Genomic DNA, 27,843 nt, shown 5'->3' with positions numbered 1-27,843 from the left:
AGGTAATACACAGTGATATGAGGTAATACACAGGTAACATGAGGTAATACACAGTGATATGAGGTAATACACAGGTAACATGAGGTAATACACAGTGATATGGGATAATACACAGGTAACATGAGGTAATACACAGTGATATGAGGTAATACACAGGTAACATGGGGTAATACACAGTGATATGAGGTAATACACAGGTAACATGAGGTAATACACAGTGATATGGGGTAATACCCAGGTAACATGAGGTAATACAGAGTGATATGAGGTAATACACAGGTAACATGGGGTAATACACAGTGATATGAGGTAATACACAGTGATATGAGGTAATATACAGGTAACACGGGGTAATACACAGTGATATGAGGTAATACACAGGTAACATGGGGTAATACACAGGTAACATGAGGTAATAGACAGTGATATGGGGTAATACACAGGTGATATGGGGTAATACACAGGTAACATGGGGTAATACACAGTGATATGAGGTAATACACAGGTAACATGGGGTGATACACATCGATATGGGATAATAAACAGGTAACATGTGGTAATACACAGCGATATGGCGTAATACATAGGTAACATGGGGTAATACACAGCGATATGGGATAATACACAGGTAACATGGGGTAATACCCAGGTAACATGAGGTAATACACAGTGATATGAGGTAATACACAGGTAACATGAGGTAATACACAGTGATATGGGGTAATACACAGGTAACATGAGGTAATACACAGGTAACATGAGGTAATACACAGTGATATGAGGTAATACACAGGTAACATGGGGTAACACACAGGTAACATGGGGTAACACACAGGTAACATGAGGTAATACACAGGTAACATGAGGTAATACACAGGTAACATGAGGTAATACACAGTAACATGAGGTAATACACAGTGATATGAGGTAATACACAGGTAACATGGGGTAATACACAGTGATATGAGGTAACATGGGGTAACACAGTGATATGAGGTAATACACAGGTAACATGGGGTAATACACAGGTAACATGGGGTAATACACAGTGATATGAGGTAATACACAGGTAACATGGGGTAATACACAGTGACATGGGGTAATACACAGTGATATGAGGTAATAGACAGGTAACATGGGGTAATACACAGTGATATGAGGTAATATACAGGTAACACGGGGTAATACACAGTGATATGAGGTAATAGACAGTGATATGGGGTAATACACAGTAACATGAGGTAATACCCAGGTAACATGGGGTAATACACAGGTAACATGGGGTAATACACAGTGATATGAGGTAATACACAGGTAACATGAGGTAATACACAGGTAACATGGGGTAATACACAGCGATATGGGATAATACACAGGTAACATGGGGTAATACATAGGTAACATGGGGTAATACACAGCGATATGGCGTAATACACAGGTAACATGGGGTAATACCCAGGTAACAGGTAATACACAGTGATATGAGGTAATACACAGGTAACATGAGGTAATACACAGTGATATGGGATAATACACAGGTAACATGAGGTAATACACAGTGATATGAGGTAATACACAGGTAACATGAGGTAATACACAGTGGTATGAGGTAATACACAGGTAACATGAGGTAATACACAGTGATATGGAATAATACACAGGTAACATGAGGTAATACACAGTGATATGAGGTAATACACAGGTAACATGGGGTAATACACAGTGATATGAGGTAATACACAGGTAACATGAGGTAATACACAGTGATATGGGGTAATGCCCAGGTAACATGAGGTAATACAGAGTGATATGAGGTAATACACAGGTAACATGGGGTAATACACAGTGATATGAGGTAATACACAGGTAACATGGGGTAATACCCAGGTAACATGAGGTAATGCAGAGTGATATGAGGTAATACACAGGTAACATGAGGAAATACAGTGATATGAGGTAATACACAGGTAACATGGGGTAATACCCAGGTAACATGAGGTAATACACAGTGATATGAGGTAATACACAGGTAACATGGGGTAATACCCAGGTAACATGAGGTAATACACAGTGATATGAGGTAATACACAGGTAACATGAGGAAATACACAGTGATATGAGGTAATACACAGGTAACATGAGGTAATACACAGTGATATGAGGTAATACACAGGTAACATGGGGCAATACCCAGGTAACATGAGGTAATACACAGTGATATGAGGTAATACACAGGTAACATGGGGTAATACACAGTGATATGAGGTAATACACAGGTAACATGAGGTAATACAGTGATATGAGGTAATACACAGGTAACATGGGGTAATACCCAGGTAACATGAGGAAATACACAGTGATATGAGGTAATACACAGGTAACATGAGGCAATACACAGTGATATGAGGTAATACATAGGTACCATGAGGTAATACACAGTAACATGAGGTAATACACAGGTAACATGAGGTAATACACAGTGATATGAGGTAATAGACAGGTAACATGAGGTAATACACAGTGATATGAGGTAATAGACAGGTAACATGAGGTAATACACAGTGATATGAGGTAATACACAGTGATATGAGGTAATAGACAGGTAACATGAGGTAATACACAGTGATATGAGGTAATACACAGTGATATGAGGTAATAGACAGGTAATATGAGGTAATAGACAGGTAATATGAGGTAATAGACAGGTAAAATGAGGTAATAGACAGGTAATATGCAGGTAACATGAGGTAATACACAGTGATATGAGGCAATACACAGGTAACATAAGGTAATATACAGGTAACAAGAGGCAATACACAGTAATATGAGGTAATACACAGTGATATGAGGTAATACACCGTGATATGAGGTATACCAAAAGAAAAGAACCTCTGGACATGAGCTAAATTAATGTGCCATAAAACCAAACAATATAGAGGAAGATAAAATACCTTTATTAATACAGGTAAATAAGTAGTAATCTACATAAAAAAGTGGCTGTGCATACACAGTTATATAAAAATAAAATCTTAGATATATGGAATCACCAGGGTACTAAAATGCATATATTATCAATAGTATATAAACAAGAAGGAGCAACACCGGCCAAAATGGGGCAAAAAAACTGTGATTAATAATCAACAAAGTGACTGGTGCAAGAGAGTGCAGCAATATGAAGTGGTAATATTAAATCTCAATACATATACAGTCATATGTAAAAGTTTGTGCACCCCTATTAATGTTAACCTTTTTTCTTTATAACAATTTTGGTTTATGCAACAGCTATTTCAGGTTCATATATCTAATAACTGATGGACTCAGTTATATTTCTGGATTCAAATGAGGTTTATTGTACTAACAGAAAATGTGCAATCTGCATTTAAACAAAATTTGACCGGTGCAAAAGTATGGGCACCTCAACATAAAAGTGACATTAATATTTCGTAGATCCTCCTTTTGCAAAAATAACAGCCTCTAGTCGCTTCCTGTATCTATTAATGAGTTCCTGGATCCTGGATGAAGGTATTTGTGACCATTCCTGTTTATAAAACAATTCCAGTTCAGTTAAGTTTGATGGTCGCCGAGCATGGACAGCCCGCTTCAAATCATCCCACAGATGTTCAATGATATTCAGGTCTGGGGACTGGGATGGCCATTCCAGAACATTGTAATTGTTCCTCTGCTTCAATGCCTGAGTAGATTTGGAGCGGTGCTTAGGATCATTGTCTTGCTGAAATATCCAACCCCTGCGTAACTTCAACTTCGTTACTGATTCTTGCACATTATTGTCAAGAATCTGCTGATACTGAGTTGAATCCAAGCGACCCTCCACTTTAACAAGATTCCCGGTGCCGGCATTGGCCACACAGCCCCAAAGCATGATGGAACCTCCACCAAATTTTACTGTGGGTAGCAAGTGTTTTTCTTGGAATGCTGTGTTTTTTAGCCTCCATGCATAACGCCTTTTTGTATGACCAAACAACTCAATCTTTGATTCATCAGACCACAGGACCTTCTTCCAAAATGTAACTGGCTTGTCCAAATGTGCTTTTGCATACCTCAGGCGACTCTTTGCGGCGTGCTTGCAGAAACGGCTTCTTTCGCATCACTCTCCCATACAGCTTCTCCTTGTGCAAAGTGCGCTGTATTGTTGACCGATGCACAGTGACACCATCTGCAGCAAGATGATGCTGCAGGTCTTTGGAGGTGGTCTGTGGATTGTCCTTGACTGTTCTCACCATTCTTCTTCTCTGCCTTTCTGATATTTTTCTTGGCCTGCCACTTCTGGGCTTAGCAAGAACTGTACCTGTGTTCTTCCATTTCCTTACTATGTTCCTCACAGCGGAAACTGACAGGTTAAATCTCTGAGACAACTTTTTGTATCCTTCCCCTGAAAAGCTATGTGGAATAATCTTTGTTTTCAGATAATTTGAGAGTTGTTTTGAGGAGCCCATGATGCCACTCTTCATAGGAGAATCAAATAGGAGAACTACTTGCAAGTGGCCACCTTAAATACCTTTTCTCATGATTTGATACACCTGGCTATGAAGTTCAAAGCTCAATGAGGTTACAGAACCAATTTAGTGCTTCAGGAAGTCAGTAAAAAGTAGTTAGGAGTGTTCAAATCAAGAAAATGATAAGGGTGCCCATACTTTTGCACCGGTCAAATTTTGTTTAAATGCAGATTGCACATTTTCTGTTAGTACAATAAACCTCATTTGAATCCAGAAATATAACTGAGTCCATCAGTTATTAGATATATGAAACTGAAATAGCTGTTGCAAAAACCAAAATTGTTATAAAGAAAAAAGGTTAACATTAATAGGGGTGCCCAACTTTTACATATGACTGTATATAAAAGAAACACAATGAGATTAAATCATACAATTGGATAAAAATAAATTCATATATAAAGTGCCAATTAGCAAAAGTAACAAAGTGTCCAAATAATATAAGCCCCATGCATGGACGTGCTGCAATATAAACTGTCTTCCAAATTATTATGCACAAAGAGTTTCGGAGTGATAAGGTTAGAGTTTTTTTGTCATTTACACTCATTGCTGGTGATGTGTGTCAGGGCTCTTTATATCACAGAAAGCAATTGCAGAGACCTGTGCACATTAGTTTGGCCGGTGTGTCCAAATAAAGGCAAGACTACTGAAGAAGGCTGTTCCACATTATTAAGCAGCCGACATTTTTTGCCAAAATGGGAAAGAAAAAGGATGTGTCGGCTGCTGAGAAGCAACAAATTGTGGAGTATTTAGGTCAAGGCATGACTACAATCAACATTGCCAAGACACTTCATCGTGATCATTGCACAATCAAGAAGTCTGCCGCTGATTCCCGGCACACACATGTGCGCGCTGATAAGGAAACATTGAGGACTCTTTCCAACAGGCAATTGCGTCAGGTTAAAAGAGCAGCTGCAAAAATGCCTTGTCATAGCAGCAGACAAGTTTTTGAAGCTGCTGGTGCCTCCAACGCCCCCCGAACAACAAGATGCAGGGTCCTTCAGAGGTTTGCAGCTGTGCGTAAGCCGTCCTGTCCACCACCTCTATCCACTGCACACAAGCAGAGACGGCGCCAGTGGCCAAACGAGACATGAAGACTGATGAGTGCCGTGCAACGCTCGATGGTCCAGATGGATGGAGTGGAGGATGGCTGGTTGATGGACACCCCATGAAAACACGGCTAAGGCGCCAACAAGGAGGAGGTGGAGTAATGTTTTGGGCTGGAATCATGGGGAGAGAGATTGTCGGCCCCTTTAGGATCCCTGAAGGGGTAAAGATGAACTCCATAATCTATGTGCAGTTTCTAGAACAGCACTTCCTGCCATGGTTCAAGAGGAAGAACCGTGCTTTCCGCAGCAAGATCATTGTCATGCCTGATAATGCAGCGTCTCCTGCTGCAAATAACACATCTGCATCTCTGGCTGCTATGGGCATAAAAGAGGAGAAACTTATGGTGTGGCCACCATCTTCCCCTGACCTCAACCCCACTGAGAACCTCTGGAGCATCATCACAAGGAGCGTCTATGATGGCGGGAGGCAGCTCACATCTAAGCAACAGCTCTGGGAGGGGATTCTGTCCACAGGCAAAACAACTGGAGCACAAACCATCCAAAAACTGACAAATCCAATGGATGAGAGAGTTCAGAAGCTTCTTTCCAACAAGGGTCCTATGTGCAAATGTAACATCACCCAGAAGAAAGTTTTGACTTGAAAACTTTGATTTCATTCTGTAATAAGCTGATAATGATTATCACTTCACAACTCACCATTGTTTTGTTCAAAATAAAAATAAAAAGGTTGAAATCTCTGCTGTGCATAATAATGTGGAACATGCATTCCGAGTGTTTCTTATTTGTAAATATCCTGTTTTCATAGGCAGATTGTTCAAAAACATTGCAATTATACTAGAATATTAGATGACGGGAAAATAACAAGGACTGCAATTCATAGAGGTAATTTACAGAAAATAGGAGGAAATATTTTTTGCGTAATTATTTGGAACACAGTGTAATTAATACGATACAATATAGCAAGTACCTGGGAAGGATGATACACGTGCACAACGCACCCCGACGCGCGTTTCGGTATAACTCCGTCAGGGTGTGTGAGTCAATGAGGTAATATGCAGGTAACACGGTAATACACAGTGATATGAGGTAATATACAGGTAACATGTATTGCCTCGTGTTACTGTGTATTGCCTCATGTTACCTGTGTATTACCTCATGTTACTGTGTTTTACCTCATGTTACCTGTGTTTTACCTCATGCTACCTGTGTATTACCTCATGTTACCTGTGTATTGCCTCATGTTACCTGTGTATTGCCTCATGTTACCTGTGTATTACCTCATGTTACCTGTGTATTGCCCCATGTTACCTGTGTATTACCTCATGTTACCTGTATATTACCTCATGTTACCTGTGTATTACCTCATGTTACCTGTATATTACCGCATGTTACCTGTGTATTACCTCATGTTACCTGTGTTTTACCTCATGTTACCTGTGTTTTACCTCATGTTACTGTTTTACCTCATGTTACCTGTATATTACCTCATGTTACTGTGTATTACCTCATGTTACCTGTGTATTACCTCATGTTACCTGTATATTACCTCATGTTACCTGTGTATTGCCTCTTGTTACCTGTGTATTACCTCATGTTACCTGTGTATTGCCCCATGTTACCTGTGTATTACCCCATGTTACCTGTGTATTACCTCATGTTACCTGTGTATTACCTCATGTTACCTGTATATTACCTCATGTTACCTGTGTATTACCTCATGTTACTGTGTATTGCCTCATGTTACCTGTATATTACCTCATGTTACCTGTGTATTACCTCATGTTACCTGTGTATTACCTCATGTCACTGTGTATTGCCTCATGTTACCTGTATATTACCTCATGTTACCTGTGTATTACCTCGTGTTACCTGTATATTACCTCGTGTTACTGTGTATTGCCTCATGTTACCTGTGTATTACCTCATGTTACCTGTATATTAGCTCATGTTACCTGTATATTACCTCATATCACTGTGTATTACCTCATGTTACCTGTGTATTACCTCATGCTACTGTGTATTGCCTCATGTTACCTGTATATTACCTCATGTTACCTGTGTATTACCTCGTGTTACCTGTGTATTACCTCGTGTTACTGTGTATTACCTCATGTTACCTGTATATTACCTCATGTTACCTGTGTATTACCTCATGTTACCTGTGTATTACCTCATGTTACCTGTGTATTGCCTCATGTTACCTGTGTATTACCTCATGTTACCTGTATATTACCTCATGTTACCTGTGTATTCATGTTACTGTGTATTGCCTCATGTTACCTGTATATTGCCTCATGTTACCTGTATATTAGCTCATGTTACCTGTATATTACCTCATATCACTGTGTATTACCTCATGTTACCTGTGTATTACCTCGTGTTACCTGTGTATTACCTCGTGTTACCTGTATATTACCTCGTGTTACTGTGTATTGCCTCGTGTTACCTGTGTATTACCTCATGTTACCTGTGTATTGCCTCATGTTACTTGTGTATTACCTCATGTTACCTGTATATTACCTCATGTTACCTGTGTATTCATGTTACTGTGTATTGCCTCATGTTACCTGTGTATTGCCTCATGTTACCTGTATATTAGCTCATGTTACCTGTATATTACCTCATATCACTGTGTATTACCTCATGTTACCTGTGTATTACCTCGTGTTACCTGTGTATTACCTCGTGTTACCTGTATATTACCTCGTGTTACTGTGTATTGCCTCGTGTTACCTGTGTATTACCTCATGTTACCTGTGTATTACCTCATGTTACCTGTGTATTACCTCATGTTACCTGTATATTACCTCATGTTACCTGTGTATTCATGTTACTGTGTATTGCCTCATGTTACCTGTGTATTCATGTTACTGTGTATTGCCTCATGTTACCTGTATATTGCCTCATGTTACCTGTATATTACCTCGTGTTACCTGTGTATTGCCTCATGTTACCTGTATATTACCTCATGTTACTGTGTATTACCTCATGTTACCTGTGTATTACCTCATGTTACTGTGTATTACCTCATGTTACCTGTATATTACCTCATGTTACCTGTGTATTGCCTCATGTTACCTGTATATTCATGAGGTAATACAAAGGTGACACAAGGCAATACACAGTAACATGATGTAATACACAGGTAACACGAGGTAATATACAGTAATATGAAGTAATACCCAGTAATAAGAGGTAATATTACTGTGTATTACCTCGTGTTACCTGTGTATTACCTCATGTTACCTGTGTATTACCTCATGTTACCTGTGTATTACCTCATGTTACCTGTATATTACCTCATGTTACCTGTGTATTCATGTTACTGTGTATTGCCTCATGTTACCTGTATATTGCCTCATGTTACCTGTATATTACCTTGTGTTACCTGTGTATTGCCTCATGTTACTGTGTATTACCTCATGTTACCTGTGTATTGCCTCATGTTACTGTGTATTACCTCATGTTACCTGTGTATTACCTCATGTTACTGTGTATTGCCTCATGTTACCTGTGTATTACCTCATGTTACCTGTATATTACCTCATGTTACCTGTGTATTGCCTCATGTTACCTGTATATTCATGAGGTAATACAAAGGTGACACAAGGCAATACACAGTAACATGATGTAATACACAGGTAACACGAGGTAATATACAGTAATATGAGGTAATACCCAGTAATAAGAGGTAATATTACTGTGTATTACCTCGTGTTACCTGTGTATTACCTCATGTTACCTGTGTGTTACCTGTTACCTGTATATTACCTCATGTTACCTGTATATTACCTCGTGTTACCTGTGTTTTACCTCGTGTTACCTGTATATTACCTCATGTTACTGTGTATTGCCTCATGTTACCTGTATATTACCTCATGTTACCTGTGTATTACCTCATGTTACTGTGTATTGCCTCATGTTACCTGTGTATTGCCTCATGTTACCTGTATATTCATGAGGTAATACAAAGGTAACACAAGGCAATACACGGTAACATGATGTAATACACAGGTAACACGAGGTAATATACAGTAATATGAAGTAATACACAGTAATATGAGGTAATACCCAGTAATAAGAGGTAATATACAGGTAACACGAGGTAATACACAGTAATATGAGGTAAATAATAATATTATACAGGTAACATGATGTAATACACAGGTAACACGAGGTAATATACAGTAATATGAAGTAATACACAGTAATATGAGGTAATACCCAGTAATAAGAGGTAATATTACTGTGTATTACCTCGTGTTACCTGTGTATTACCTCATGTTACCTGTGTGTTACCTGTTACCTGTATATTACCTCATGTTACCTGTATATTACCTCGTGTTACCTGTGTTTTACCTCGTGTTACCTGTATATTACCTCATGTTACTGTGTATTGCCTCATGTTACCTGTATATTACCTCATGTTACCTGTGTATTACCTCATGTTACTGTGTATTGCCTCATGTTACCTGTGTATTGCCTCATGTTACCTGTATATTCATGAGGTAATACAAAGGTAACACAAGGCAATACACAGTAACATGATGTAATACACAGGTAACACGAGGTAATATACAGTAATATGAAGTAATACACAGTAATATGAGGTAATACCCAGTAATAAGAGGTAATATACAGGTAACACGAGGTAATACACAGTAATACGAGGTAAATAATAATATTATACAGGTAACATGATGTAATACACAGGTAACACGAGGTAATATACAGTAATATGAAGTAATACACAGTAATATGAGGTAATACCCAGTAATAAGAGGTAATATACAGGTAACACGAGGTAATACACAGTAATATGAGGTAATATACAGTAACATGGGGTAATACACAGGTAACATGAGGTAATACACAGTAATATGAGGTAATACACAGTAATACGAGGTAAATAATAATAATATACAGGTAACATGATGTAATACACAGGTAACACGAGGTAATATACAGTAATATGAAGTAATACACAGTAACATGGGGTAATACAAAGTAATATGAGGTAATGCACAGTAATATTAGGTAATACACAGTAATAAGAGGTAATATACAGGTAACATGATGTAATACACAGTAATATGAGGTAATGCACAGTAATATGAGGTAATATACAGATAACATGAGGCAATACACAGGTAACATGATGTAATACACAGGTAACACGAGGTAATATACAGTAATATGAGGTAATACACAGTAACATGAGGTAATAGACAGTGATATGAGGTAATGCACAGTAATATGAGGTAATGCACAGTAATATGAGGTAATGCACAGTAATATGAGGTAATGCACAGTAATATGAGGTAATGCACAGTAATATGAGGTAATATACAGGTAACATGATGTAATACACAGTAACATGATGTAATACACAGTAATATGAGGTAATATACAGATAACATGAGGTAATACACAGGTAACATGATGTAATACACAGGTAACACGAGGTAATATACAGTAATATGAGGTAATACACAGTAACATGAGGTAATACACAGTAATATGAGGTAATGCACAGTAATATGAGGTAATGCACAGTAATATGAGGTAATATACAGGTAACATGAGGTAATATACAGGTAACATGATGTAATACACAGTAACATGATGTAATACACAGTAATATGAGGTAATGCACAGTAATATGAGGTAATATACAGGTAACATGAGGTAATACACAGGTAACACGAGGTAATATACAGTAATATGAGGTAATGCACAGTAATATGAGGTAATGCACAGTAATATGAGGTAATATACAGGTAACATGATGTAATACACAGTAACATGATGTAATACACAGTAATATGAGGTAATATACAGGTAACATGAGGTAATACACAGGTAACATGATGTAATACACAGGTAACACGAGGTAATATACAGTAATATGAGGTAATGCACAGTAACATGATGTAATACACAGTAATATGAGGTAATGCACAGTAATATGAGGTAATACACAGGTAACATGATGTAATACACAGGTAACACGAGGTAATATACAGTAATATGAGGTAATGCACAGTAATGTGAGGTAATGCACAGTAATAAGAGGTAATATACAGGTAACATGATGTAATACACAGTAACATGATGTAATACACAGTAATACGAGGTAAATAATAATATTATACAGGTAACATGATGTAATACACAGGTAACACAAGGTAATATACAGTAATATGAAGTAATACACAGTAATATGAGGTAATATACAGATAATACACAGGTGATGATTACCTACTTAGTACAGCAACCCTATTGATAAACACAGGACTGTAGCACATGGCGCTTACCAACTATGCTTAGAGCAGGCTGATTAAGGAGCATGAAGAAAGATGAGTGATGTGGTTTCTCCTCAGAAGCATGGAGGAACAATGGCAGCTGTTCCCTTCACAGTGTCATAATGATAATGATACCACAATGCAACAGGAACAATCCCCACAATGCCCTAGGAACTTCACATAATACATTGCAAATTAAACTAGAATGTATACATTAAACCGCCAGCAGATGGTGCTGTTAACTTACTCTCTCTCTCTCTCTCTCTATATATATTGAAAAAATGAAAAAGCAGCACAAACAAAATAAGAAAAGAGGGGCTGCACGCTCCCGGGCATATACCAAACCTTTAAAGCATCCATCAAAAATTGAAAGCAGCACGCCTTTTGAAGAGTATGAAGATGATTTATTCAGCCCATAGGGCTATATGCCCATTCAGTGTGACGTTTCAGTTCAGAAAGGGTGCGGACCTTTCTCAAGAAAGGTCCGCACCCCTGAGAAAGGTCCACACCCTTTCTGGACCGAAACGTCACACTGAATGGGCATATAGCCCTATGGGCTGAATAAATCATCTTCATACTCTTCAAAAGGCGTGCTGCTTTCAATTTTTGATGGATTATATATATATAAAATTGCCTTAAATTGTCTGTCATCCACTTCTGTCTGGATGTCCCCAAATCCCACAATCCACTGCTCCGCACCGGAAGTACGCCGACCGCCATTTTGGTACACCCAAGTGATGCTGCTCGGATCCAGGACTCAGCTGCGATCCCGACGGCTGTTGGAATCATAGCCGCCGCTGGGATCCTGGCCACTTGCGCATGTGTGAATTCAGTTGCTCTATCTGTTCATTTATGAACTGCGTCACAGCATGTCATTGCGGTGATGCATCTGCCAGCAGACTCTGCATGGTGTACATAAAAAAGGTTACACGTTACAGCCTGTCACTGGACCTATAACATACACGTTACAGCCTGTCACTGGACCTATAACATACACGTTACAGCCTGTCACTGGACCTATAACATACACGTTACAGCCTGTCACTGGACCTATAACATACACGTTACAGCCTGTCACTGGACCTATAACATACACGTTACAGCCTGTCACTGGACCTATAACATACACGTTACAGCCGGTCACTGGACCTATAACATACACGTTACAGCCTGTCACTGGACCTATAACATACACGTTACAGCCTGTCACTGGACCTATAACATACACGTTACAGCCTGTCACTGGACCTACAAAAGACACGTTACAGCCTGTCACTGGACCTATAACATACACGTTACAGCCTGTCACTGGACCTATAACATACACGTTACAGCCTGTCACTGGACCTATAACATACACGTTACAGCCTGTCACTGGACCTACAACATACACGTTACAGCCTGTCACTGGACCTATAACATACACGTTACAGCCTGTCACTGGACCTATAACATACACGTTACAGCCTGTCACTGGACCTACAACATACACGTTACAGCCTGTCACTGGACCTACAACATACACGTTACAGCCTGTCACTGGACCTATAACATACACGTTACAGCCTGTCACTGGACCTATAACATACACGTTACAGCCTGTCACTGGACCTATAACATACACGTTACAGCCTGTCACTGGACCTACAACATACACGTTACAGCCTGTCACTGGACCTATAACATACACGTTACAGCCTGTCACTGGACCTATAACATACACGTTACAGCCTGTCACTGGACCTACAACATACACGTTACAGCCTGTCACTGGACCTACAACATACACGTTACAGCCTGTCACTGGACCTGCAAAAGACACGTTACAGCCGGTCACTGGACCTATAACATACACGTTACAGCCTGTCACTGGACCTATAACATACACGTTACAGCCTGTCACTGGACCTATAACATACACGTTACAGCCTGTCACTGGACCTACAACATACACGTTACAGCCTGTCACTGGACCTACAACATACACGTTACAGCCTGTCACTGGACCTGCAAAAGACACGTTACAGCCTGTCACTGGACCTATAACATACACGTTACAGCCTGTCACTGGACCTATAACATACACGTTACAGCCTGTCACTGGACCTATAACATACACGTTACAGCCTGTCACTGGACCTATAACATACACGTTACAGCCGGTCACTGGACCTATAACATACACGTTACAGCCTGTCACTGGACCTACAAAAGACACGTTACAGCCTGTCACTGGACCTATAACATACACGTTACAGCCTGTCACTGGACCTATAACATACACGTTACAGCCTGTCACTGGACCTATAACATACACGTTACAGCCTGTCACTGGACCTATAACATACACGTTACAGCCTGTCACTGGACCTATAACATACACGTTACAGCCTGTCACTGGACCTATAACATACACGTTACAGCCTGTCACTGGACCTATAACATACACGTTACAGCCTGTCACTGGACCTATAACATACACGTTACAGCCTGTCACTGGACCTATAACATACACGTTACAGCCTGTCACTGGACCTATAACATACACGTTACAGCCTGTCACTGGACCTATAACATACACGTTACAGCCTGTCACTGGACCTATAACATACACGTTACAGCCGGTCACTGGACCTATAACATACACGTTACAGCCTGTCACTGGACCTACAAAAGACACGTTACAGCCTGTCACTGGACCTATAACATACACGTTACAGCCTGTCACTGGACCTATAACATACACGTTACAGCCTGTCACTGGACCTACAAAAGACACGTTACAGCCTGTCACTGGACCTATAACATACACGTTACAGCCTGTCACTGGACCTACAACATACACGTTACAGCCTGTCACTGGACCTATAACATACACGTTACAGCCGGTCACTGGACCTATAACATACACGTTACAGCCTGTCACTGGACCTATAACATACACGTTACAGCCTGTCACTGGACCTATAACATACACGTTACAGCCGGTCACTGGACCTATAACATACACGTTACAGCCTGTCACTGGACCTAAAACATACACGTTACAGCCTGTCACTGGACCTATAACATACACGTTACAGCCTGTCACTGGACCTAAAACATACACGTTACAGCCTGTCACTGGACCTAAAACATACACGTTACAGCCGGTCACTGGACCTACAAAAGACACGTTACAGCCTGTCACTGGACCTATAACATACACGTTACAGCCTGTCACTGGACCTATAACATACACGTTACAGCCTGTCACTGGACCTAAAACATACACGTTACAGCCTGTCACTGGACCTAAAACATACACGTTACAGCCTGTCACTGGACCTATAACATACACGTTACAGCCTGTCACTGGACCTAAAACATACACGTTACAGCCTGTCACTGGACCTAAAACATACACGTTACAGCCGGTCACTGGACCTACAAAAGACACGTTACAGCCTGTCACTGGACCTATAACATACACGTTACAGCCTGTCACTGGACCTATAACATACACGTTACAGCCTGTCACTGGACCTAAAACATACACGTTACAGCCTGTCACTGGACCTAAAACATACACGTTACAGCCTGTCACTGGACCTAAAACATACACGTTACAGCCTGTCACTGGACCTAAAACATACACGTTACAGCCTGTCACTGGACCTAAAACATACACGTTACAGCCTGTCACTGGACCTATAACATACACGTTACAGCCTGTCACTGGACCTATAACATACACGTTACAGCCTGTCACTGGACCTACAAGAGACACGCCGCTGCAATACCGACCGCCACCCAGGCCATCGCTGGGATCCAGGCTGCCGCTGTGATCCCGACCGCCGCTCGGATCCAGGCTGCCGCTGCGATCACGAGGCTGTGAAAGGGGTGTAACGAGGGGGTATAACGAGAGGGGTGTAATGAGAGGGGTATAATGAGAGGGATGCCGCCGCCGGACCCACCGCCTGACTACACACGCCTCCTCTGCCTGCCCACCCACCTCCGTGCAGTCACAGCCGGCAGGAAAGGCTTGAGGCCTGTGCTGGAGATTGGGTGCGGCCACCCTCTGGTGGCGCCGCACACCATCTCCAGCACAGGCCACAAAACACCGACTTTCCTGCTGGCTGTGACTGCACGGAGGTGGGTGGAGCGCCACAAAGCTGCCCCCATTACGATGTTACTGCCCTCCCGATGCGATAGCATCTGGCACACATCTAGTGTAAAATATAGGCAGGACTAATACACACAAAATATACAACGTCTGTAATACAGAGACATAAAAAATATGACTAACCTTTCTAGACTGCAATTATATGGCTGGACAGAACAGGGAGAGATCACGTTATGGAAGGTCTGACCACTGGGGGGAGTGTTCACACTATGCGAGGTCCAACCACATAGAGGAGAGTTCACACTATGAGAGGTCCAACCACATAGAGGAGAGTTCACACTATGCGAGGTCCAACCACATAGGGGAGAGTTCACACTATGGGAGGTCCAACCACATAGAGGAGAGTTCACACTATGCGAGGTCCAACCACATAGGGGAGAGTTCACACTATGGGAGGTCCGACCACATAGGGGAGAGTTCACACTATGGGAGGTCCAACCACATAGGGGAGAGTTCACACTATGCGAGGTCCAACCACATAGGGGAGAGTTCACACTATGCGAGGTCCGACCACATAGAGGAGAGTTCACACTATGGGAGGTCCGACCACATAGGGGAGAGTTCACACTATGGGAGGTCCGACCACATAGGGGAGAGTTCACACTATGCGAGGTCCAACCACATAGAGGAGAGTTCACACTATGCGAGGTCCAACCACATAGGGGAGAGTTCACACTATGGGAGGTCCGACCACATAGGGGAGAGTTCACACTATGGGAGGTCCAACCACATAGGGGAGAGTTCACACTATGGGAGGTCCAACCACATAGGGGAGAGTTCACACTATGCGAGGTCCAACCACATAGGGGAGAGTTCACACTATGGGAGGTCCGACCACATAGGGGAGAGATCACGTTATGGAAGGTCCAACCACATAGAGGAGAGTTCACACTATGCGAGGTCCAACCACATAGGGGAGAGTTCACACTATGGGAGGTCCAACCACATAGAGGAGAGTTCACACTATGCGAGGTCCAACCACATAGAGGAGAGTTCACACTATGCGAGGTCCAACCACATAGAGGAGAGTTCACACTATGCGAGGTCCAACCACATAGAGGAGAGTTCACACTATGCAAGGTCCAACCACATAGGGGAGAGTTCACACTATGGGAGGTCCAACCACATAGGGGAGAGTTCACACTATGGGAGGTCCAACCACATAGGGGAGAGTTCACACTATGCGAGGTCCAACCACATAGGGGAGAGATCACGTTATGGAAGGTCCAACCACATAGGGGAGAGTTAACACTTTGGGAGGTCCAACCACATAGGGGAGAGTTCACACTATTGGAGGTCCAACCACATAGGGGAGAGTTCACACTATGGGAGGTCCAACCACATAGGGGAGAGTTCACACTATGCGAGGTCCAACCACATAGGGGAGAGTTCACACTATGGGAGGTCAAACCACATAGGGGAGAGTTCACACTATGGGAGGTCAGACCACATAGGGGAGAGTTCACACTATGGGAGGTCCGACCACATAGGGGAGAGTTCACACTATGGGAGGTCCGACCACATAGGGGAGAGTTCACACTATGGGAGGTCCGACCACATAGGGGAGAGTTCACACTATGGGAGGTCCGACCACATAGAGGAGAGTTCACACTATGCGAGGTCCAACCACATAGGGGAGAGTTCACACTATGAGAGGTCCAACCACATAGAGGAGAGTTCACACTATGCGAGGTCCAACCACATAGGGGAGAGTTCACACTATGGGAGGTCCAACCACATAGAGGAGAGTTCACACTATGCGAGGTCCGACCACATAGGGGAGAGTTCACACTATGGGAGGTCCGACCACATAGGGGAGAGTTCACACTATGGGAGGTCCAACCACATAGAGGAGAGTTCACACTATGCGAGGTCCAACCACATATGGGAGAGTTCACACTATGGGAGGTCCAACCACATAGAGGAGAGTTCACACTATGCGAGGTCCAACCACATAGGGGAGAGTTCACACTATGGGAGGTCCGACCACATAGGGGAGAGTTCACACTATGGGAGGTCCAACCACATAGGGGAGAGTTCACACTATGCGAGGTCCAACCACATAGGGGAGAGTTCACACTATGCGAGGTCCAACCACATAGAGGAGAGTTCACACTATGGGAGGTCCGACCACATAGGGGAGAGTTCACACTATGGGAGGTCCGACCACATAGGGGAGAGTTCACACTATGCGAGGTCCAACCACATAGAGGAGAGTTCACACTATGCGAGGTCCAACCACATAGGGGAGAGTTCACACTATGGGAGGTCCGACCACATAGGGGAGAGTTCACACTATGGGAGGTCCAACCACATAGGGGAGAGTTCACACTATGGGAGGTCCAACCACATAGGGGAGAGTTCACACTATGCGAGGTCCAACCACATAGGGGAGAGTTCACACTATGGGAGGTCCGACCACATAGGGGAGAGATCACGTTATGGAAGGTCCAACCACATAGAGGAGAGTTCACACTATGCGAGGTCCAACCACATAGGGGAGAGTTCACACTATGGGAGGTCCAACCACATAGAGGAGAGTTCACACTATGCGAGGTCCAACCACATAGAGGAGAGTTCACACTATGCGAGGTCCAACCACATAGAGGAGAGTTCACACTATGCGAGGTCCAACCACATAGAGGAGAGTTCACACTATGCAAGGTCCAACCACATAGGGGAGAGTTCACACTATGGGAGGTCCAACCACATAGGGGAGAGTTCACACTATGGGAGGTCCAACCACATAGGGGAGAGTTCACACTATGCGAGGTCCAACCACATAGGGGAGAGATCACGTTATGGAAGGTCCAACCACATAGGGGAGAGTTAACACTTTGGGAGGTCCAACCACATAGGGGAGAGTTCACACTATTGGAGGTCCAACCACATAGGGGAGAGTTCACACTATGGGAGGTCCAACCACATAGGGGAGAGTTCACACTATGCGAGGTCCAACCACATAGGGGAGAGTTCACACTATGCGAGGTCCAACCACATAGGGGAGAGTTCACACTATGGGAGGTCAAACCACATAGGGGAGAGTTCACACTATGGGAGGTCAGACCACATAGGGGAGAGTTCACACTATGGGAGGTCCGACCACATAGGGGAGAGTTCACACTATGGGAGGTCCGACCACATAGGGGAGAGTTCACACTATGGGAGGTCCGACCACATAGGGGAGAGTTCACACTATGGGAGGTCCGACCACATAGGGGAGAGTTCACACTATGCGAGGTCCAACCACATAGGGGAGAGTTCACACTATGGGAGGTCAAACCAAATAGGGGAGAGTTCACACTATGCGAGGTCCAACCACATAGGGGAGAGTTCACACTATGGGAGGTCCGACCACATAGGGGAGAGTTCACACTATGCGAGGTCCGACCACATAGGGGAGAGTTCACACTGCGAGGTCCGACCACATAGGGGAGAGTTCACACTATGCGAGGTCCGATCACATAGGGGAGAGTTCACACTATGGGAGGTCCGACCACATAGGGGAGAGTTCACACTATGGGAGGTCCGACCACAGGAGGGAGCCATCACATTATGGGACATCCAGCTATAGGGGGGAGCAGACACGCTATGCAATGTCCAACCACACAGAAGCGATCACACTATAGGAGGTCCAACCACAGAAGAGAGCCACTACAGAAGGGAACCATCACACTGGGAGGTCTGACCACAGGCGGGAGCTGTAACATTATGGGAGGTGTGACCACAGGGAGGAGCGATCGCATTATGGAAGGAAGTCCGACCACAGGATCGAGCTGTAACATTATGAGAGGTCCAACCACATGCGGCAGCTGACACATAATGTGAGGTCCGACCACAGAAGGGAGTGGTCACACTGTGGGAGCTCCGACCACAGGAGGAAGTGGTCACACTATGGGAGGTCCGACCCCAGAAGGGAGCCATCACATTATGGGAGCTCAGACCACAGGACGGTGCTGGCACCCTATGGGTGGTCCGATCACAAGGTGGAAGCAGTCACACTATGGGAGGTCCCACCCCAGAAGGGAGCCATCACATTATGGGAGCTCAAACCACAGGACGGTGTTGGCACCCTATGGGTGGTCCGATCACAAGGTGTAAGCAGTCACACTATGGGAGGTCTGACTACAGGAGGGAGCAGTCATACTATGGGAGGACCAACCACAGGAGGGAGCTGTAACATTATGGGAGGTGCGACCACAGGAGGGAGCCGTCGCACTATTGGAGGTCCAACCATAGGAGGGTGCAGTCACGCTATGAGAGGTCCAACCACAGGAGGGAGCGGTCACGGTATGGGAGGTCCAACCACAGGGGAGAGGTCACATTATGGACGGTCTGCCAACAGAGGGGAGCGATCACATTATGGGAGGTCCCACCACAGGTTTCTGTTTTGTTTTGCAGGTTTCGAGTTATATATTATTTATTATTAGAGCACCATTTATTCCATGGCGCTTTACATGTGAGGAGGGGTATACATAATACATACAAGTACAGTAATCTTAAACAATACAAGTCACGACTGGTACAGGAGGAGAGAGGACCCTGCCCGCGAGGGCTCACAATCTACAAGGGATGGGTGAGGATACAGTAGGCAAGAGTAGAGCTGGTCATGCAGCGGTTTGGTGGATCGGTGGTTACTGCAAGTTGTAGGCTTAATATAAAGGAAAAAACAAACGACCAAAAAATCTCACAAAGAAATATAATAATACAAAATGTAATTTATTCAACAATCAATAAGACCAGAACATGTGAAGAACACAGTGACATGGAAAATCCAAGTCTGCTTGTGCATGCAGAAAAACACCAAAGGACACACATATGTCAGGAAGGGGAAGAAAGAAGTATAAAGCACATATGTAGTGCCTGTCAGCAGAGATAAATGTAATTATACTTGCTCATAGCAAAATTGCAGATCCCACACTAAGCCTCATAGAGTCCACATCACCGGGCATGTATCCATAATGGACAATAAAGTATGATGAAAAATATAACGTATTAAAGTCATACCTGGTAAGAATGGGAGGCAACCCGACTGGTGTGTGTCCCCCCCGACGCGCGTTTCGGCATGAAATGCCTTTCTTGTGTTCTTCACATGTTCTGGTCTTATTGATTGTTCAATAAATTACATTTTGTATTATTATATTTCTTTGTGAGATTTTTTGGTCGTTTGTTTTTTCCTTTATATTCAGTTTCCAGTGCGACTTTCTCAATATTGTCCTATTTTCACACATCTCCTTGCTCCAGCTTTTACAATGGTAATAAGTGATTGCATCTTCATTCTAGTTGTATTTATCTGAGCAAATGATTTATCCATGAAGTGTATAAGTTGTAGACTTGTCGGAAGAGGTGGGTCTTCAAGTTCTTTTTGAAGGTTTCCATGGTAGGTGAGAGTCTGATATGTTGTGGTAGAGAGTTCCAGAGTAGGGGGATGCGCAAGAGAAATCTGGTATGCGATTGTGGGAAGAAGAGATAAGAGGGGAGTAGAGAAGGAGATCTTGTGAGGATCGGAGGTTTCGTGCAGGTAAGTACCGGGAGACGAGGTCACAGATGTAGGGAGGACTCAGGTTGTGGATGGCTTTGTATGTCATGGTTAGGGATTTGAACTGGAGTCTTTGGGTAAAGGGGAGCCAGTGCAGGGATTGACAGAGGGGAGAGGCCGAGGAATAGAAGGGGGACAGGTGGATTAGTCGGGCAGCAGAGTTAAGAATAGATTTGGAGGGGTGCGAGAGTGTTAGAGGGGAGGCCACAGAGCAGGAGGTTGCAGTAGTCAAGGTGGGAGATGATAAGGACATGGACTAGGGTTTTTGCAGATTCTTGGTTGAGGAATGTACGGATCCGTGAAATATTTTTGAGTTGAAGTCGGCAGAAAGTGGAAAGGGCTTGGATATGTGGTTTGAAGGAGAGATCAGTGTCAAGGATTACCCCGAGCAGCGAGCTTGTGGGACTGGAGAGAGTGGGCAGCCATTTACTGTAATGGATAGGTCTGTTGGGGGGTCACGTGAGATGGGGGAAAGATGATGAATTCTGTTTTGTCCATATTAAGTTTTAGAAATCTAGGGGAGAAGGATGAAATAGTGGACAGACATTGAGGGATTCTGGTTAGTAGGGAGGTGATATCTGGTCCAGAGATGTAGATCTGTCATCAGCGTAGAGATGATACTGAAAGCCATGAGATTCTATGAGCTGTCCCAGGCCAAAGGTGTAAACGGAGAAGAGCAGGGTCCTAGGACTGAACCTTGCGGGACTCCGACAGATAGGGGGCGAGGTGAGGAGGTGGTGTATGAGTGGGAGACGCTGAATGTCCGGTCTGTTAGGTATGATGAGATCCAGGATAGGGCCGAGTCTGTGATGCCAAGGGATGAGAGAGTCTATAGTAATATATAAGATGTCAGCGGTGCCGTAGTTGCAGCCAATCATATTGCTTGTTATTATAGAGGATATATGAACAGCAATCTTGTAATTGTCATTATTTGTTGGTGGCTGCGACTTCCTCCAGGGACAGTGATGTGAAGACGACAGATTCACATTTTCCTGTAATAGAAAATGTTCGTATTTCCATTCATTATTCTCTTTTTCTCACTTCTACCGCCTGAACAGGATCACAACAGCTCCGAGGAGTCTGAGTGCGATGACTTTGACCCCAGCGCTAGTATGGAGGTAGGGAAACTGGGGGTCATTCACCATAATGTGGATTATTGGTGCAGATGTTAAAGACACTGAGTGACCCTTAGCACAGAGAAACCAGGAGACCACATTGGGGGATGGAGGGTGCAGGAGAGGGTATCGTGGACCCACGGGCTTCGCAGAACTGGTTAATGCTACATGTCTAGCCTCAAAGATCCACAGATGAAATGAGCCAAAGATCATGTAGGTTACAACATGGCCGCTAAATTGGGGTTGTCCATTGGAGGATATCGGGGGGTCCTCTAATGGCCGAGCCCCAATACAGTGTCCGCAAGTGAGGAGCCCTGTGGAGGAACCTATGATGGGGCCGTCCAATCTGGAGGAGACTCCATACTAGGTGTAACCTTGTCTGCTCCATGGTTTCCATTCTCTGAGCTCAGGTTATTGTGGCAGAGAGGAACCACGGGAGTCTGATAAGCTCAGAAATATAGAAAGTATACAAAACCACCCCAGAATCTCCCTCGTGGCCCCTTGTACCGGTCTCTGGCTGAGAAGCTGCTTGCTCCTGCAGGAGACCTCCCCTGCGCTCTAGTTATTGTTGCACTGTTTTTGCCACCATTCTATAGCGGATAGCCCCCTTTTTGTAACATATGTTAAGGGGAATCTTAACTGAATTTCACCCCCCAAACTACACGCACATGTAGCTCTTTTCAAAGAGAAGTCCAGCAATACCTTTACATCACCGTCAATTAAATCTATATGCAAGTGAGGCCGGAGCGCTGTCAGTGTGTGGAAGCACATCCCAAACCTCTGTCACTCCAGGTCTAATCTCTGCCCAGCGCTACCTTCTTGGGCTTGTGGTTAAAACTAAAAGAGAAAGAGCGCAATAGGGTCTTACCCAAGTAAAAGAGATATAATTCAAGCTGTTATACTCACCAATAGCAGGAGAGTTTTAGGCATAAAGGAATAGAGGTCAAGCTGCTGCACATCCAAATGGCCACGCCGTGACCATAGATCATCAGATTTCAAAGAATAGTTTTCGGATTAAACGTGCGCTGCTAGACAAAACGACTCCTTTTCCAGATTGCGTACTTGTATACTTTTATTTTCCCAACGCGTTTCGAAGTTTGAAACTTCTTCCTCAGGGGAAGAAGTTTCAAACTTCGAAACGCGTTGGAAAAATAAAAGTATACAAGTACGCAATCTGGAAAAGGAGTCGTTTTGTCTAGCAGCGCACGTTTAATCCGAAAACTATTCTTTGAAATCTGACCTTCTTGGGCTTGACTGACAGCTCCTTCGCTTAAGGTCACACAGCACTGTGGCTGTCATTCAAGCCAAGAGGAAAGCAACGCTGGGCGGGGAATTCAATTCAAACTGATTTCTCAAATCGGCCATGTAAAGTTGTTGCTGGAATCGATTTTAAAAAAGCTACATGAGCAGATAGTGTGGGGGTGAGCTCCTGCTGACGGACGTCCTGCTCATCGTTATTGGCACCCCTTCATTTTTTCCATAAACTGTACAATATGTTCAGAAATAAATGGAAATGTACCTAAGTTATGTCTCGGGATTTTTTGATCAGTGTTCCAAAGTAATACAACAACATAACATTGTCTTTAACTTACATGTTGTAATTTCAAAGAAAGAACAGAATAAACAGCATGTGCAGCCATAAAGGCCCCGAATTATTACTTGGTTGCCCGCCCTTTGGTATTGATGACCGCCTCTTCCTTTGCAGTTTGTTCAAGCTCTTGAATGTTTTCAGGTTTCTTTTTCCCAATGGCAGATTTCAGCTCAACCCAAAGATTTTCATTGGGATTGCGGTCAGGACTCGCTGCTGGCCAGTTTAAAACAGTCCATTTTTTTTCTTTTTCAACCATTCCCGTGTTCTTTTGGATGTGTGCTTTGTGTCATTGTCTTGCAGGAGGACCCATGGTATTCGACTTAAACCAAGTTTTCTAACACTGGGTAGGACATTTCACTCTAACATCTCTTCACAATTCTCTAATTTCATGATTCCTGTGATATGGTCAAGGCCTTCAGCAGCTCTTGTGCACCAGGCGGCAGCTCTTCCCTCTGAGCTATTCAGCTCACTGGACAGTTCCTAGCTAAATCAGATACTGGTGCCTGTGTCATGCCTGATGTTTCCAACCTGAGTTCCTGATGTCTCCACCCCAAGTTCCTGTTTGGCTCATCCTGAGATCTGATCACCCTACTTAGACCTGGCACTGCACTTCCTTTATTGCGAGATTATTTTGCTCCATCCTTTAGTCTAGTTTCAGCCAACCTGCTGGTTATGCTCAAGATCCTACTACTGCTCCGTATACCAACCCCTGGCTATATCCTGACTATGATTCCTGCTTATCCTCCCCACTACACTGCTGCTCCATGTACCAACCCCTGGCTATATCCTGATTCCTGCTTATCCTTCCCACTACACTGCTGCTCCGTCCACCAACCTCTGGCCATATCCTGACTACAATACCTGCTTATCCTCCCCACTACACTGCTGCTCCGTATACCGACCTCTGGCTATATCCTGACTACAATACCTGGTATCCTCCCCACTACACTGCTGCTCCGTATACCGACCTCTGGCTATATCCTGACTACAATACCTGCTTATCCTCCCCACTACACTGCTGCTCCGTATACCGACCTCTGGCTATATCCTGACTACAATACCTGGTATCCTCCCCACTACACTGCTGCTCCGTATACCGACCTCTGGCTATATCCTGACTACAATACCTGCTTATCCTCCCCACTACACTGCTGCTCCATGTACCAACCCCTGGCTATATCCTGATTCCTGCTTATCCTCCCCACTACACTGCTGCTCCGTATACCGACCTCTGGCTATATCCTGACTACAATACCTGGTATCCTCCCCACTACACTGCTGCTCCGTATACCGACCTCTGGCTATATCCTGACTACAATACCTGCTTATCCTCCCCACTACACTGCTGCTCCATGTACCAACCCCTGGCTATATCCTGATTCCTGCTTATCCTCCCCACTACACTGCTGCTCCGTATACCGACCTCTGGCTATATCCTGACTACAATACCTGGTATCCTCCCCACTACACTGCTGCTCCGTATACCGACCTCTGGCTATATCCTGACTACAATACCTGCTTATCCTCCCCAATACACTGCTGCTCCTTGTACCGACCTCTGGCTACAGGGAGGTGGGGGAGTATTTAGTTAGCCACCAATTGTGCAAGTTCTCCCACTTGAAGATGAGAGCGGCCTGTAAGTGACATCATAGGTAGACCACAACTATGAGAGTCAAAATGAGAAAGAAAATCACCTTGTCTGATTTGGGAAGATTTACTTTGCAAATTATGGTGGAAAATAAGTATTTTGTCATTAACAAAAGTTCATCTCAATATTTTGTTATATATCCTTTGCTGGCAATGACAGAGGTCAAACATAAGTCTTCATAAGGTTGCCACACACTGTTGTTGGTATGTTGGCCCATTCCTCCATGCAGATCTCCTCTAGAGCAGTGATGTTTTGGGCCTGTCGCTGGGCAACACGGCTGGGCTATATCCTGACTACGTTAACTGCCTATCCTCCCAACTTTGCTGCTGCTCCGTGTACCGTCCTCTGGCTATATTCCATCTATGATTCCCACTTCTCCCAACTCTGCTGCTGCTCCGTGTACCGACCTCTGGCTATATTCCATCTATGATTCCCACTTCTCCCAACTCTGCTGCTGCTCCGTGTACCGACCTCTGGCTATATTCCATCTATGATTCCCACTTCTCCCAACTCTGCTGCTGCTCCGTGTACCGACCTCTGGCTATATTCCGTCTATTATTCCCACTTCTCCCAACTCTGCTGCTGCTCCGTGTACCGACCTCTGGCTATATTCCATCTATGATTCCCACTTCTCCCAACTCTGCTGCTGCTCCGTGTACCGACCTCTGGCTATATTCCATCTATGATTCCCACTTCTCCCAACTCTGCTGCTGCTCCGTGTACCGACCTCTGGCTATATTCCGTCTATGATTCCCACTTCTCCCAACTCTGCTGCTGCTCCGTGTACCGACCTCTGGCTATATTCCGTCTATGATTCCCACTTATTCTCCCAACTACACTGCTGCTCCGTGTACCGACCTCTGGCTATATCCTGAGTACGATTCCTGCGTATCCTACCAACTACACTGTTCCTCCGTGTACCGACCTCTGGCTATATTCCGTCTATGATTCCTGCTTATTCTTCCAACTACACTACTGCTCCGTGTACTGACCTCTGGCTATATGCTATGATTCCCACTTATTCTCCCAACTCTACTGCTGCTCCGTGTACTGACCTCTGGCTATATCCTGACGACGCTATCTGCTTCTGCTGCCGCTAGTGGTTGCAATTTCACTACTCCAGGTCAGTCCATAACAGTACCAGACCCAGCAAAGCAACCTCACAGCATTCTGGATCCTACACCATGCTTAACTGTTGGTAGGCTGTTCTTTTCCTCATAAGATTCATTGTGCCGTCTGTAAACTGTTTCTTTGCTTTGCCAAAAAGCTCTTTTTGTTTCATCTCTCCACAGAACATTTACCTAGAAGGATTGTGGTCTGTCAAGGTACTCTTTGGCAAAGATCAGTTGTTCCTTTTTATGTCTCTTCTTCCGCAATGGTTTCTTCTTTTCTTCTCCCATAAAGCCCTGCTTGGTTTAGTGTGTGGTGTATGGTACTTTTTGAAACCATAACCCCAGACTGTTCCAGGTTGGCCTTCAGGTCTTTGGATTTTTGAAGTGGTGTTTTTTCCATCATTCGCACCAACCATTGAAGACCTTTCTTGTCTATTTTCCTCTTTCCCTCATGTCCTGGGAGGTTCTTGACTGTTCGATGCCTGGAAAACTTCTTAAAAACATTGTGCACTGTTGAAACTGGGATACCAAGGACTTTGGAGATGGCGTTATACCCTTTGGAAGTCTTGTGTTTGCTAATAATAGCAATTCAGATGTCCTCAGACAGCAAATTTGTCTTCACCATTGTGACAAAGGAACATGGCCTACTATGTAACTATTTAAAATTCTGAAGTCATCATTCATTAGCTAATTCATGTCACATGGGTAAAGACAATTAATCATAGGTGGTTCTAAATCTGTGATTTACCACAGGTGAGTCACAATGCATTTCCATACTAATGTAATG

General features: G+C 43.7%; 1 protein-coding gene across 1 annotated transcript in view; it reads left to right on the top strand.

Annotated features, from left to right (window-relative positions):
• Positions 1-27,843, top strand: part of KALRN (kalirin RhoGEF kinase) — a 256,773-nt gene that overhangs the window by 213,883 nt on the left and 15,047 nt on the right. The window contains exon 47 of the mRNA XM_073551939.1: positions 22,649-22,708. Coding sequence (XP_073408040.1) covers positions 22,649-22,708 — 60 coding nt within the window. The remainder of the gene's footprint in view (positions 1-22,648; positions 22,709-27,843) is intronic.

Source organism: Dendrobates tinctorius, unplaced genomic scaffold (assembly GCF_039654945.1).
Source record: "Dendrobates tinctorius isolate UK_male_01 unplaced genomic scaffold, ASM3965494v1 ptg000182l, whole genome shotgun sequence".
Classification (NCBI taxonomy): Eukaryota; Metazoa; Chordata; class Amphibia; order Anura; family Dendrobatidae; genus Dendrobates; species Dendrobates tinctorius.
Note: the sequence above shows the minus strand (reverse complement) of the source record. Positions and strands in the feature narration are given on the sequence as shown.